The sequence below is a fragment of the Solanum stenotomum genome, chromosome 6 (genome assembly GCF_019186545.1).
Source record: "Solanum stenotomum isolate F172 chromosome 6, ASM1918654v1, whole genome shotgun sequence".
Lineage (NCBI taxonomy): Eukaryota > Viridiplantae > Streptophyta > Magnoliopsida > Solanales > Solanaceae > Solanum > Solanum stenotomum.
Window position 1 is genome coordinate 62,156,118 of NC_064287.1, and position 14,404 is coordinate 62,170,521.

General features: G+C 25.5%; 1 protein-coding gene across 1 annotated transcript; it reads left to right on the forward strand.

Moving 5' to 3' along the window:
* The first annotated feature begins 9,924 nt into the window (after window positions 1-9,924).
* On the forward strand, window positions 9,925-13,222 carry LOC125866707 (peroxidase P7-like). The gene is made up of 4 exons (XM_049547030.1): window positions 9,925-10,212; window positions 10,874-11,065; window positions 11,628-11,793; window positions 12,604-13,222. The coding sequence occupies exons 1-4, from the start codon at window positions 9,997-9,999 to the stop codon at window positions 12,996-12,998; spliced, it is 969 nt and encodes a 322-aa protein (XP_049402987.1). The 5' UTR covers window positions 9,925-9,996; the 3' UTR covers window positions 12,999-13,222.
* The last annotated feature ends 1,182 nt before the right edge of the window (window positions 13,223-14,404 follow it).

A 14,404-nucleotide genomic window follows, 5' to 3' on the forward strand; every position in this document is an offset into this window, starting at 1 on the left:
GTTGTACAACGTGCAAAAAGAATTGTACATTAATAGAAGAACTAACATCAATGACTAACATTGCAATTATTATTATTACTCATTACCTAGAAGGACTAACATTGCAATTATTATTATTACTCATTACTCCTTATTAGAATAATTATTATTACTCATTTGGCTCCTTATTAGGGTTGACACTTTAAAGCACGAACACGGCACTACCATGTTGTACACAAAGCATTTGAAATTGTACTATAAAATTAATTGTGCCTCATTAATTGTACACGTGCCTTTCTACATATACAACAACCCACATGAAGAATTAATTTTCTGACAATTTTGGTTATATTTTTCTTTAAAATAATTATTGCCTCGATTTTTATTTTTAGTTTTAACATTTATTTTTTATCCTTATTTAGAAGTGAGAGTTGGAAAGGACCAACACTGCATTAATACTCTTGTACAACATGCATACAATTTTGTACATTCACTTTTCACTGCATTAATTAGTTGTACAACGTGCAAAAAGAATTGTACATTAATAGAAGGACTAACACCAAGGACTAACATTGCAATTATTATTATTACTCATTACCTAGAAGGACTAACATTGCAATTATTATTATTACTCATTACTCCTTATTAGAATTATTATTATTACTCATTTGGCTCCTTATTAGAGTTGACACTTTAAAGCACGAATACGGCACTACTATGTTGTACACAAAGCATTTGAAATTGTACTATAAAATTAATTGTGCCTCATTAATTGTACACGTGCCTTTCTACATATACAACAACCCACATGAAGAATTAATTTTCTGACAATTTTGGTTATATTTTTCTTTAAAATAATTATTGCCTCGATTTTTATTTTTATTTTTAACTTTTTTTTTTTTTTAAAAGATTGGAAATTTTATGTTAAAAATTTAAATAATAGAAAAAATGATTTATTTAACTTTTATCATCATCAATACTACTAATTTATTTGACGTTTTTTCTTAATCTTCATCTCATCATTAATGTTATTTATATAATTTTCTTAAATCACTTATTTGTTCTTTTTTAACTCTTTTATATTTTATTTTACTCTTATTTAGAAATGAAAGTTTGGAGGACCAACATTGCACTAAAAAGTTGGACTAAAAGCTATAGAAATTGTACATTGAGGCCCACCAAAAAAATGAACTAAAGTAACTTCATCTACTTCTACTTTTTCTACACATATTTTTCTTTAATAAAATAATTATTCCCTCCTTTTTTTAAAAAATTTTTAACATTTATTTTTAATTTTAAAACTTTCGAAATTTTATGTTAAAAATTTAAATAATAGAAAAAATTATTTATTTAACTTTTATCATCATCAATACTACTAATTTATTTGACGTTTTTTCTTAATCTTCATCTCATCATTAATGTTATTTATATAATTTTCTTAAATCACTTATTTTTTCTATTTTAACTCTTTTATATATATAAAAGTTGGATATGTAAATGATGATGTCACATTTCTTAGAAGCTAAGATTACTATTTATCTAATTTCTCCAAAAAAAAAAAATTTAAAAAGATATCATACGCAAATTTATGGTTAAACTTAAACTATTTGATTCTCGAAAAATAAAAAGTCTCACATAAAATGGGACAGACGAAGGATAACTCTCAATTAAATTTATTTCACTTTTTATTTTCCATTTTTAACATAATTTTTCAAGTTGGATTCCTAGGAATTCTATAGTAGACCCATTTAAATTTTACTTTTTTGTTTTAAATTAGAGAACTTGGCCGCACTTCGCGCGATCATTTAAATTAAATATTTTTTATTAATTTTATATTTACTTTGTTGTTTAATCGTAATATTATTATTTGTCTTAATAATATGAAGATTGTGAAAAAAAATTAAGCTTCACAAATTTTACATCTATTAAATGAGGACGAATATATTTTTTATCAAATAAGTAAAAATATATTTGCTAATAACAAATTCTTCCATTGCATGAAGTTCATCCTTTAATATATAATATATATTTCGGTCTACCATTCTCCTTAAATGTCTAAGAAATATCTCATAATGTCAAATAAGACTGTGATACTCCCTCTGTCCCTAATTACTTGTCCACTTTTAAATTTACACATTTATTAAGAAATCAATTAATGACATAGTGAGTTTATCATTTTACCGCTATTAATTATGAAGTAGATGAAAAGTTCTGCAATTTTCAAAGTAATTGGTCATTTAATTGAGGGTATAATAGGTAAAAAAATATTCTTTCTTCATTTGTCAAAATGGACAAGTAATTAGAGACAACTATAAAAGGAAAAGTAAACAAGTAATTAAGGACAGAGGGAGTACTAAACAAATGCATCAACAAATGAAATTTATATTAAAAATATATTGAATAATGACGTAAAGATACCTTAATAGAATTTCCTATCCATTTACAAAAAAAAAAAATTCACCCTTTCAATTTCGTTATATCTTCTTATTTAGTAAAAGAATCATCATTTATTATATTCTACTCCACCTTAATTTGTACCATCAGAGTTTTAAGAATAAACATTACATTTTAAATCGAAATAAAAATTCATTGAAAAATGACAGAAAAAATAATAATAGTATATGAAAATTAAAATAAGGTGCAAGAAAAGCCTTTTCACGATAATTTTTTGAAATATATTGACAACAATTAAAATGAAGCTGTTATTTTATCTTTAAAATTAAGTTTGATTGAATTGAATTAGTACAATGATAAAAAATATTAAACTAATAACTTTTTGATGTTATTAAATGCATTTTATTTTTAATTGAGTAGTAGATTAAAAGTTCCGAATTAGGATATTAAAATAATATCTTACTCTCTCCTTAATTATTATGGTATTGCAAACATTTATTTTCCTTAAATGGTGATTCATTTTCCATTTACAGTTATATCCAATTAATTTCTAATGTATTGAATGTGGTTATGGGATATTGAAATAATATCTTTATCTTTCCTTAATCATAATAAAATTATAATTTAACATTTATTTTTCTGAAATGATAATTTTGTTTTAATTCCTAGAACATATTGTTTACTATATTGAATGTAATTATAATAAAACATATTGTATTTAGTATGACAAAAGAACTCAAAAATTGGAGAAATTAGATAAATAGTAATCTTAGCTTCTAAGAAATGTCACATCATCATTTACATATCCAACTTTATATATATAAAAGAGTTAAAAAAGAAAAAATAAGTGATTTAAGAAAATTATATAAATAACATTAATGATGAGATGAAGATTAAGAAAAAACGTCAAAAAAATTAGTAGTATTGATGATGATAAAAGTTAAATAAATCATTTTTTCTATTATTAAAATTTTTAACATAAAATTTCCAATCTTTTAAAATTAAAAATAAATGTTAAAAAAAAATCGAGGCAATAATTATTTTAAAGAAAAATATAACCAAAATTGTCAAAAAAAATTGATAAAAATAAATAACTATCTATTAGTAAGAATGGTGTCACTACATTTTCTATTTTAACTTTATTGTTACGTATGGATAGAAACTTTTAGAAGAAGAAATGATCCAAAAATTTAAAAATAATGATTCCTTAAATGGTGATTCCTTTTCCATTTACAGCTTTTCAATTAATTTTTAATGTATTATATATGGTTATGGATATTGGAATAATAATTTTATCTTTCCTTAATCATAATAAATTATATTTTAACCTTTGTTTTTGTGAAATGATAATTTTCTTTTCATTCGTACAACATATTGATTAATATATTAAATGTAATTATAATAAAACATGTTGTATTTAGTATGACAAAAGAATTCAAAAATTTTAAAAATTAAATAAATAGTAATCCTAACTTCTAAGAAATGTCACAAATATATATATATATATATATATATATATATATATATCTAAGAAAATGATATAAATTACATTAATGATGAAATGAAGATTAAGAAAAGAAGTAAAACAAATTAATAATAATATTGATGATGATAGGAGTTAAATAAATCATTTTTTATATTTTGTAAATTTTCAATATAAATTTTTCAGTCTTTTAAAATTAGAAAATGCTACAAAAATAAAACTAAAACTAAAAATCGAGGCAACAATTATTTTAAGGAAAAAATAACAAAAAATGTCAGAAACATTGATCAGAATAAATAAGTATCTATTGCTAAGAAGGTGTCACCCCACATTTTCTATTTTAGCTTTATTATTACATATAGATAGAAACTTTAAGATGAAGAATGATCCAAAAATTTTAAAAATAACAAATCAATTATGTAAAAATACATGTGTAATTCTTATAAAGTTATAATAACTAATTTCTTCAAATAAATAATTAAATGAAAGAAAAAAAAGTAATTAAGAAAATAATATAAATAACACTAATTATGAGATTAATAGCATTGATGAGGAAAGGAACTAAATATGATCATCTTTTTAAATTCTTTTTTAAGAAAATATATATAAACTTTAATTAAAGATAAATAAGAAAAAAAAACTTTAATTAAAGATACAAAAAATCAAGACAAAATAAAAGAAGAAAGAAATTAGAAGAATAATGAGGTTGAAAGAAATAATATCTAATTTTCTCTCTTTTCAAATCACAAAATAAATTTTTGCTTGTTCTCCTCCTAATTTGATACGAATTCCATAAATAGAATGATTTTTTCTCCAAATAATTTTTCTTACCCTTTGAAACACTAATCAGGCTTCTTATAAATTTCTCAACCACAATGAATTTTCTCTCCTTGTAGGAGGAATAAACATTTTTTCAAAAAGTCTTTTATTTTGAAAAGAATTTTTTGTTACATAATCTCTTTCTTTACATCAATGTCTTCACAAGAATAATGAGATATTCTCTCTTTCTCTTTTGTTAAAAAAGTCACATGACCTAGAAATTTGATGGACATCTTAGCGACAAAAGTTGATACCATATATTGATCATTATCGTCAGAAGAAGAAGAGCCAAAGTGAAGAAATTTGTTCTTATTTGTTACAAATGCTCAACTATTTTGTTTTTATTTTATAGGCTAAATAATTATAAACAGTTATAAAAAATGAATAGTTTTTATCTTTTCATCTTCCATTTTCATTTACTTAAATCTATATTAGTGTAATGGATGTTATAAAGGGCATAATTAATCGGGTATGACATAAATACTTTTTTTTTTAATACAAATAAAAAATACAAAACAAAGATAAAATGTCAAAAAAAGGAAAAAAAAGATGAATACAAATACTGGTCATAGAGAGATGCCACATCAAATTGTCAATATTCAGCTTTATATATACATATATAGGTTCATGCCCTTAGATGTTATTTTATTACTTTAGCTGGCATCGACATTTTTGTAAATCTGATATCTACTTTGGAACATTTTATAATGTGGCATAGGCTGACAATTGAGATCATAAATTTAAAATAATAAAATTTAATTTATTATAATACTAATATCAATATCATAAAGATATATATATATATATATATATATATCATTTAAAAATATATAAAAAGTATTATAAATTGTAATAATTAATCTTTTTTTTTTAAATCATATAACTAATTTGATTTACACTCCAAAATTCATAGGTGTCACATAATTTACACATTAATTCTTCATTACTTAATATATGTAATTATATCAATGACATATAAATTGAAATTAAAAAATACATATTTTATTTGAAAATCACGTAATAGTACTATAAGGTATAATAATTAACAACTTAACATATTTTAAAATTTTAGTTGATTCTCCAAATTCCATATGTCTCATGTAATTGAGACAGAGAAAAACATATATTGGTTTAAAATTAATATAAATACTATAAATTATAATAATTAACAACTTAAAATTTATTAAAAAAATCCTTTCAAATTTTTTAGTTGGCTCTCCAAATTCAATCGGTATTACAATAATTAAAACATAGAAATTAACATAGATTGGACTCCTGCTGACATTTATGTTTCCTTTTTCTAAATTTTTTCTTTTATACTTTATATAAATAATTTTTTATGTAAAAAGTATTATAAATCATAATTATTAATAGCTTAAAATATTTCAAAACATATAAAAAGTATTTCTTAACTTTCAAAATTTCATCTATACCGCATAAATTCGGAGAAATATAGATATATAGATATTTTAAGTTGCTAATTATTGTGAGTTATAGTACGTTTTATGTAATTTTCATATATATTACTCGGTCCTGATTTATGTGATACAAATGAAATTTCAAAAGTCAATGAATTTTTTATAAATTTTTTTATATTAACTTGTTAATTATTGTGATTTCTAATATATTTACGTAAAAACATACTCTAAATACAAATAATTAGCAACTTAAAATATATAAAAACATACTAAAAAATTGATCAAGTTCAAATTTCATATATACCACATAAATTAAAACAGAAACAGTAACATATATTGGGCCCCGTGCTGGCACGGGGTCTCATATCTAGTTTATCCATACACCAAACTTAAATTCAACTAAATAATAATTGGACAAACATTGACTAGCTAGAAAGTAATTAATTAATGCCTAAAAGGCCCATGCAACCAGAATTTTCCACGTTGTTTACCAACCAGTAGAAAAAATTGCCTCATTTGAATGAGTCTCTAGTCCTTATCACAATAAGTAATTTTCAAGTGTAGCTAAAGATATTGTCTAACTTTTTTTAATCAAATAGTCACGCAGTTTTTTCTTAGTATCATATAAAATACGATTAATGGAATTTTTATTTTCTCATTTAGTATTCATAGAATGTTTCACGTTATTTATATTAGAGTTCGATTAATTTGAATTCAAAGTCTCACATTGAGGATAGAGAGCTCCTTAATAAAGGTGATTTCATACCCAAAACAATCAAACTCAAGACCTCTGATTAGAGATGAAGAGTACTTACCACTCAACTACATCCCTCGGTAAAATACTATATTTTTTGTTTCATCTTTAATGATTTTTTGTGAGTTCTAAGCAATGTTGAATTACTTTTTGATTACATAAAATAGTTTAGTGATCATGTGAAACATAAGTAAAGGAGTCTGGAATCAAAATGGAAATAAAACTAATCAAAAATTTCTAAAGGGCATATAATTTTTGTATGAAACCAAAATAAAATGTTGTCGGTAGGAGTGTTAATGGTACAACTCGATTGGTTATTTTTTCAAAATTATACCATTTCAATTTTTTGGGTATTTTATAATACATAACCAAAATTAGACTTTTTAAAATCGTCTCACTCATATCGGTTTCTCTTTGGTATCGTATGGTTCGGTTAATTTTTGATTTTTTAACTCTTAAAATATCACTTCAAAATATACTACTATTAATATATTTCTTTCACAAATATGTTGTTGAAGAAGCACTTTAATCCTTCACCAAAAAGATAAGAATGTAAACCCTTATTGTCATATTGTTTGATCTTAAATATTTAATTGGAGTATTTGGATAGATTTTGTTGTATTGTTTGATAGAGTATCTATTACAATATCTTTTAATTTAAACCTAATTAAGTAAAAGTTAATTAAAAAGCAAAGACCCAAAATCGCCTAGTCATCAGAGGTCTAGGACCTAAGTTATATTTATATTTGAAAAATGTTATAAAATATATTTATATATTAAATTTAACATATTATATAAAATAAAATAAAACGGCTCACATTTTCCTTCTTTTATTCTTTAGATATTTTAATATTTTCATTCTTTATATAGTTATTTTAATACTTAATTATGTTGATATTTTTCTAATTTCATATTTTGAACTTTTTTTTTAATAAGAAAACTGACACTGGGTGGACTAAGTCAATTATAAAGTGAACCTTAGGCTCTGTAGGAAAGTAAATGCACAACTATATAAGTTGGTGAAGTAAATTAATTTTCTAGTTGACAAATCAAATCTTTCACTTCATTTTGCTCTTTGATTGACTACATAATTTAATCTCCCTAAATTAATTATTCTTATGTTTAGGTAATACAATTTTGGCACTTTTTGTTAATTATCTTAATCCCTATTGGCACTCAATAAAAAAACAATTCTTTCCATTTTTTAATAATATTTCTTGACATTGATTAAACAAATAATAAAATGACAAATTTTTATTAGGTAAATATCACATCATTTCGTTAGAATTTACTCGATATAAAAATTATTTGTAAATATAGAAATGTCATTTTCCAGCAGTAAAAAGTGAGTCGTTGAGAGTAAGTAATAGTAAGTTCTTATAAATAATAAGTTACTATATGTTGGGTTCTGAAGGTGATTAGGGCGTCATGCGGAAGCTTACAATTGCAAATCATAAGACGATAAATTAGACGACACATAAAATTATACTAAAAGAAATATATTATTGTAGGATATGACCAATTGGCCTACATAATTAAAAACTAATCAAAAAACATAGAAACTGTAGAGAGAAAATCTCCCCATAAACAAAACTCTTAAAGAACTACATTGTGGATGCTATTGTTTTTGTGTTAGAAGAAACAAACCTATATTTATAGAGTCCTAAAACCTTTTCTTACTAGAAAAAGAGTCCTAAGAGGAGAGAATAAATCAAATATGAAAAAATATTATATTTTCCTTTCAAGAAAAGTAAAAACATTTATGGTAATGTTTTGTCTTTTCTTTAAGGAAAAATAAATCTTAAATTATGGTAAGAAAATCAGGGCAAAACCCTAACACTATATAATATACAATTTAACTTGTTTGAGATTATGTTCAATCTTTTATTGTCTTTGCCAATTTTCTAGTTCAAAGATTCTCAAAACACTTGTAACTAAAGGTAGTTTCTTTATCCAAACAAAACAGAAGTCAATTTGTACCTTTAATTATTCCCCCATTAATTGTCTTTGGTGTTCACCAAATTATAAGATTATTGTGTTTATTTGGGTCCCATCCTTTGACAAAGTAGTAAATTAATCATTTAACTTCTTAATTTCTTCTACTTTTCTTCACACATTTATAAGTTAATAATATATACTGGGATCTGATGTATATTATTCAATTTTATTGACTATTTAATTATCGAGTAATTGTGTCTGGTATCCACATTGGAATCTGACTAAATTTGGGTTTGCATCAGAAAGTCTCACATTGGGGGTAAAACGCCCTCTAACAAAGGGAACTCAAACCCGTGATCTCTTGATTAAGGATAGAGGAGTACTTACCATTTCATCACAACTGATCTTGTCGGTTAGTTGACTTACAACACTTGTAGTTCGATGTCCATATCAAGCATGATATAGACATGTTAGCTAATTAAAATAGTTGATTAGCATCGATTGTTAAAGTGAGAATTCTTTTTTATATAGGTGGCGATGAGATTCGATCTTAAGACCACTGTTTGCTCTGATATCATATTGAAATGTGTGATCATCTCATTTAAAATCTTAAGTTAATAGAGAGAAAACACTTTTATTATTTAATTGTATTATCAATATTATTAAACTTATTTTTTTTTTGGATACTTTTATTTATTATAGTTAAATGAGATCTAATCGTCATATGTCAGGATACTACCTATATAACAATACATCACTATAACAATTATGAAATTTCAAATGAATGCTACCACTACAATCAGATTTTAACTGTACTATTAAAAGTGACATGATAATTCACTAGATTTTAATTGTACTATTATGAGTTACATGATAATTATAGAAATATTTTGTATATTAATTATTAATGCATTGAACTTGAACTCATATAGTACTAATCATAACTAACTAACTATTGGTTTGTTTCCTTTAATTAATTAATACTTTTTCAAACTTGGAATGCCATGCAAATCAATCTACAATTCGTACATGTTAGGTAACCTACCCAAATCAATTACCTTGAGCCAACTTAATTAATTTCTCTATCCAATAATTTACGAAAAATTCCCTATAAATACTTAGACATTTCTCAATAACTTGTGCACACCACACTTTATTCTTCTCTATTTTTATTATATTTTCCACTCTCTAAATATTAGTCAACTTTTGTAATGGCTTCTTCAAAAAATAATACTATGGTTTTTTCATTTTTGCTTGTGACCTTACTAATTGGAAGTTCATCAGCACAACTTTCAACTAGTTTTTACTCAAAATCATGTCCTAAACTTTATCAAACTGTGAAATCAACAGTGCAATCAGCTATCCAAAAAGAAACCCGAATGGGCGCTTCGCTTCTTAGGCTTTTCTTCCATGATTGTTTCGTTAACGTAAAATTATCCCTACCATTTTTTGTTAAATTTCTTATTTCTTCATTATTTTATAGAATTTTCTTTGTTTTGACTCTGACTTTGACTCTAACGTTTATGCATTAGTACAGTAAGGTGGTTATTATATTGTAGTCCAAAAAAAAAAAACTTTTAATATCTGGCACCAATATAATAAATCTCATAGAGTGAAGTACGGTCAGTTATATTAGAATAACGTTTTATCAAAAAAATATATTATATATATAAATCGAATCTTAGTTAACATCCTTAGTGAAACTTTTCACATAGGTATATATACTATTCATCAATTGGTCACATGTATCATTCATTTGTTATTATATGTACTTACAAAAATATTCTGTCCGTTTATTATACTAAAAATATATGTTCACTTTTACTTATCAAATTCAAGAAGTCAAGAGATGATTTATTACTTAATTTTTACTAATTTATTATTATTAGTAACTATAGTTAATTTTCCAAAGCTTAAAGAGTATAATTAGTAAAATTGTCATTTTATTTATTACTCCTTAAAAAATATGTTAGGTCATTACTGGATTGAACAAGTAAAAATTAACGGAGTGAGTAGTTTTGATTAGTTAGCCCCTACTACTTTGTTTTTTGGTTATCTAAATTATTGCTCAATTTTTTTCTCTTTTAGGGATGTGATGGATCACTACTCCTTGATGACACATCAAGCTTTACTGGAGAAAAAAGGGCTGCTCCAAATGTGAATTCTGTTAGAGGATTTGAAGTCATTGACAACATCAAATCTGCTGTAGAAAAAGCATGCCCAGGCGTTGTTTCTTGTGCTGATATTTTAGCTGTTACGGCTCGTGATTCTGTTGTCATTGTAAGTCCTAGTTACTTCCCAATTTCAATTTTGAGATAATTACGGGCCTGAACCATTTATCATTTAGTTTACATACTTTCCATTTTAGTCGGTTAAAAAATATCATTTTTTTTATTTGACAAATGTTTAATGATAGTATCAACATTTTCTCTCTAGTGGGTCCCACTTATTTGGTAAAAGGTCTACAAAAGTGTATTCTTTTATTTAAAAATTTATTTATTTTAAGGATAATTTTTAGAACATTGCAAAGTATTTCCATATGTTCAATCAAACTACATCACACAAATTAGAACAGAGAGGTACAAAGTTTATAGGTAGTATATACTTTATACTAAATATACATATAATATACATATCTATACACTATATATACAATAGCAGTGTCTATCAATGTATATGTTGATATGTATATATTAAAAAATTTAGTAGCTCGGTTGATTGGTTGCCTGAACATTCACCACCTTTGAAATAGAGGTAGTATTATTATAGTGATTGACTTTTCAAGTAAAACAAATGTATTTTAAAGTTTATTTTCATCTAATTATTTTTGTGACTTATGTAGGTTGGAGGGCCTAATTGGAATGTAAAATTGGGCAGAAGAGATGCCAGGACTGCAAGCCAAGGTGCTGCCAACAGCAGCATTCCAGCTTCTACTTCTAACCTAAATAGACTCATCTCAAGTTTTAGTGCTGTTGGCCTTTCTACCAAGGATATGGTTGCCTTATCTGGTTTGTTCTTTTTCCCCTACTTTTTTTCTTATTTATAATGATGGTCGTGTCTGAATCAACTTGCATTCTTTCTGGTACTACCTAGTACCTAATATAAGTATAGATATTCTATTGCGTAACTATGCACATCAAGACTTATTAGTCAAAAGTCATAAGAGGAAAGTATTTCTTGACAGGAGGATTACCGTTACAAAATTTCAAACTCAAGACTTTCACTTAGGGGGCCGGGGGGTGGGGGTGTAATTTCATTTTTGATCTATCTCACCATACTCCTCACTGCAGTAGTGTAGTCACATATAGCTTAGGGTATCCAGTTTGTCAAAATATATAGAAAGAAAATTATACAAAATATATTGGTCAACAATTATTTTCATACATATATATTAAATCTTGAACATGCTTAACAAAATTTTTGACTTCGTCACTGCCTCAGACCTCAGTAACTTTAAACAAAGTTCTTTTATGGATAACATTTACGGTGATTTTGGGTATCTTGATTGACCTATATCGACAAATTCATAAAATTAGGGCTTGAGAATGAAGATCTAACATTAGTGATATCTCTAAAAGCTAATAAGCCAAATATTGGACAAATTATGAACGAATATGTAATTACCGAATCGAAGTTTAATTTATCGTATTACTGAACTTTGAAAGTTTGTTTTTTTAATAAGTATCTACTTTCAATTACCAATTGTGAAATCAAATTTTAAAAATACTGAACATCCGCCCCTGAATACACTCCACCCTCCAAAAACAGAGGAAATTTCATATATAAAATTTGATTGTTTCTATGTTTGTGTTTCATAGGTGCTCACACAATTGGACAAGCAAGATGCACAACATTTAGGGCACGTATATACAATGAGACCAACAGCATAGATTCATCATTTGCAAGAACAAGGCAAAATAGTTGTCCAAGAAACTCAGGATCAGGTGACAACAACTTAGCGCCTCTAGATCTTCAAACACCTTCGAAATTCGATAACAATTACTTCAAGAATCTTGTGAATAAAAAGGGTCTTCTACATTCCGATCAACAATTATTCAATGGGGGATCTGCTGATTCGATCGTTAGGTCTTACATCAATAATCCTAGTAGTTTCAACTCTGATTTTGTGACTGCTATGATCAAGATGGGCGATATTCGTCCACTTACGGGATCGAATGGTGAAATTAGGAAGAATTGTCGTAGAAGAAATTAAGTGTTGAATATTGGTATTAAGTGTGTGTGTGTGTGTGTTTTAAGTGTGGAAAATGCCTATTTTGAGTTTGAGACGTGTGATTTTGTTTTACTCTATAGTTTAATTAGTCAAAGTTTTCTTTCTTAATATGATAGTTCAATGTGTGTTAAAGGCTTAAAGCATTTTGTATTTGTATCACTATTGGAATATTATGAATAACTTAAACACACTTTTTGTTAGTCAAAGATGACTGCAAATCTTTTATTAGTATTATGGGATATAGACATTTTAACTTTGCCTCAACTGACAATTAAACACTTGATATTTTAATACGGAAAAACTGTATTAAGGGTGAATAGATCCCCGAGTCCTCAAGGTACGTGACTCAACATTTAATCGAGTGCGGCATTTAGCATTTTATAGCATTGATATCAGAATTTTAGAAAATATATATAAAAAAATATCTAGTTTCATAGATTATTATAGATTTATCTTCCCCATATTTTGCATATAAATTCGCCCTTGAGTTGAACACTCCAACTTACAAAATGATCATCTAGACACCTTCAAAATTTATGTGTCATGTTAACATGAGGTCTTCACTGGACACACGGTGAAAATAAGTTGAATTGCTTAGATATGCTTTCAATATTGGAATATTATTAATCGTCAATTATGATCAAGTTAAAATATGTATTTATATATTATGTACTTACAGAAATATCGATCTAATAGCAAATAAACAACTTTTTATGATAAATTTCATTGAAATGTAAATTAATTTTATCATGTTAGTATAAATAACTTAAATCTTATATCTTATACTCACACCTATAAGAACCACAATATATTATTTTTTTCAACTTTTCTTAATTGATGGGTATTCAACAGCCCCACTCTTTTGTGCACTTAATTTTCCACCTACAAATTAATGCAAACTCTCCTTTTATTATATTGGACTGCAGGATTAATTAAATAAATAAAAAGAAATAATAATATATATTCTTAACTCTGCTGATACTTTTCATCCATGGATTTTAAAAAAAAGAATAAATCAAAATACTCAATGTTCAAGTAGAGAAAATAAATGGAAAAATAAAATAAAAAAATGGTAAAGACTTGAGAGCCAGACAAATATATATTATAAAATTTATCTTGGGCAGTATTCATTACAATTACAACAATAAAAAAAAGGGAAAAAATATCTTGACATAAACTTAAAACTGGGAAATGAGAAAGAAAAAAAAAACATTGCACACACTTCACACACCATTAATTCAAATTAAAACTATTCAAATCTGATGAACACCATAGAAATTCAAATGATAAATTCACTGCTTCTGGCTTAAACTATATAGTATACATAAAAATATTTGGGTACACTGACGAAATTCATCATGTCGATGTTATTCAATTTGCTTCAATCA

What these genes read in the sequence shown, in the direction of transcription:
- LOC125866707 (XM_049547030.1), top strand. Translation starts at nt 9,997, where the DNA reads ATGGCTTCTTCAAAAAATAATACTATGGTTTTTTCATTTTTGCTTGTG. An exon ending in TCCATGATTGTTTCGTTAAC is followed by an intron (nt 10,213 to 10,873) that starts GTAAAATTATCC and finishes TTTCTCTTTTAG; the next exon opens with GGATGTGATGGATCACTACT. An exon ending in CTCGTGATTCTGTTGTCATT is followed by an intron (nt 11,066 to 11,627) that starts GTAAGTCCTAGT and finishes TGACTTATGTAG; the next exon opens with GTTGGAGGGCCTAATTGGAA.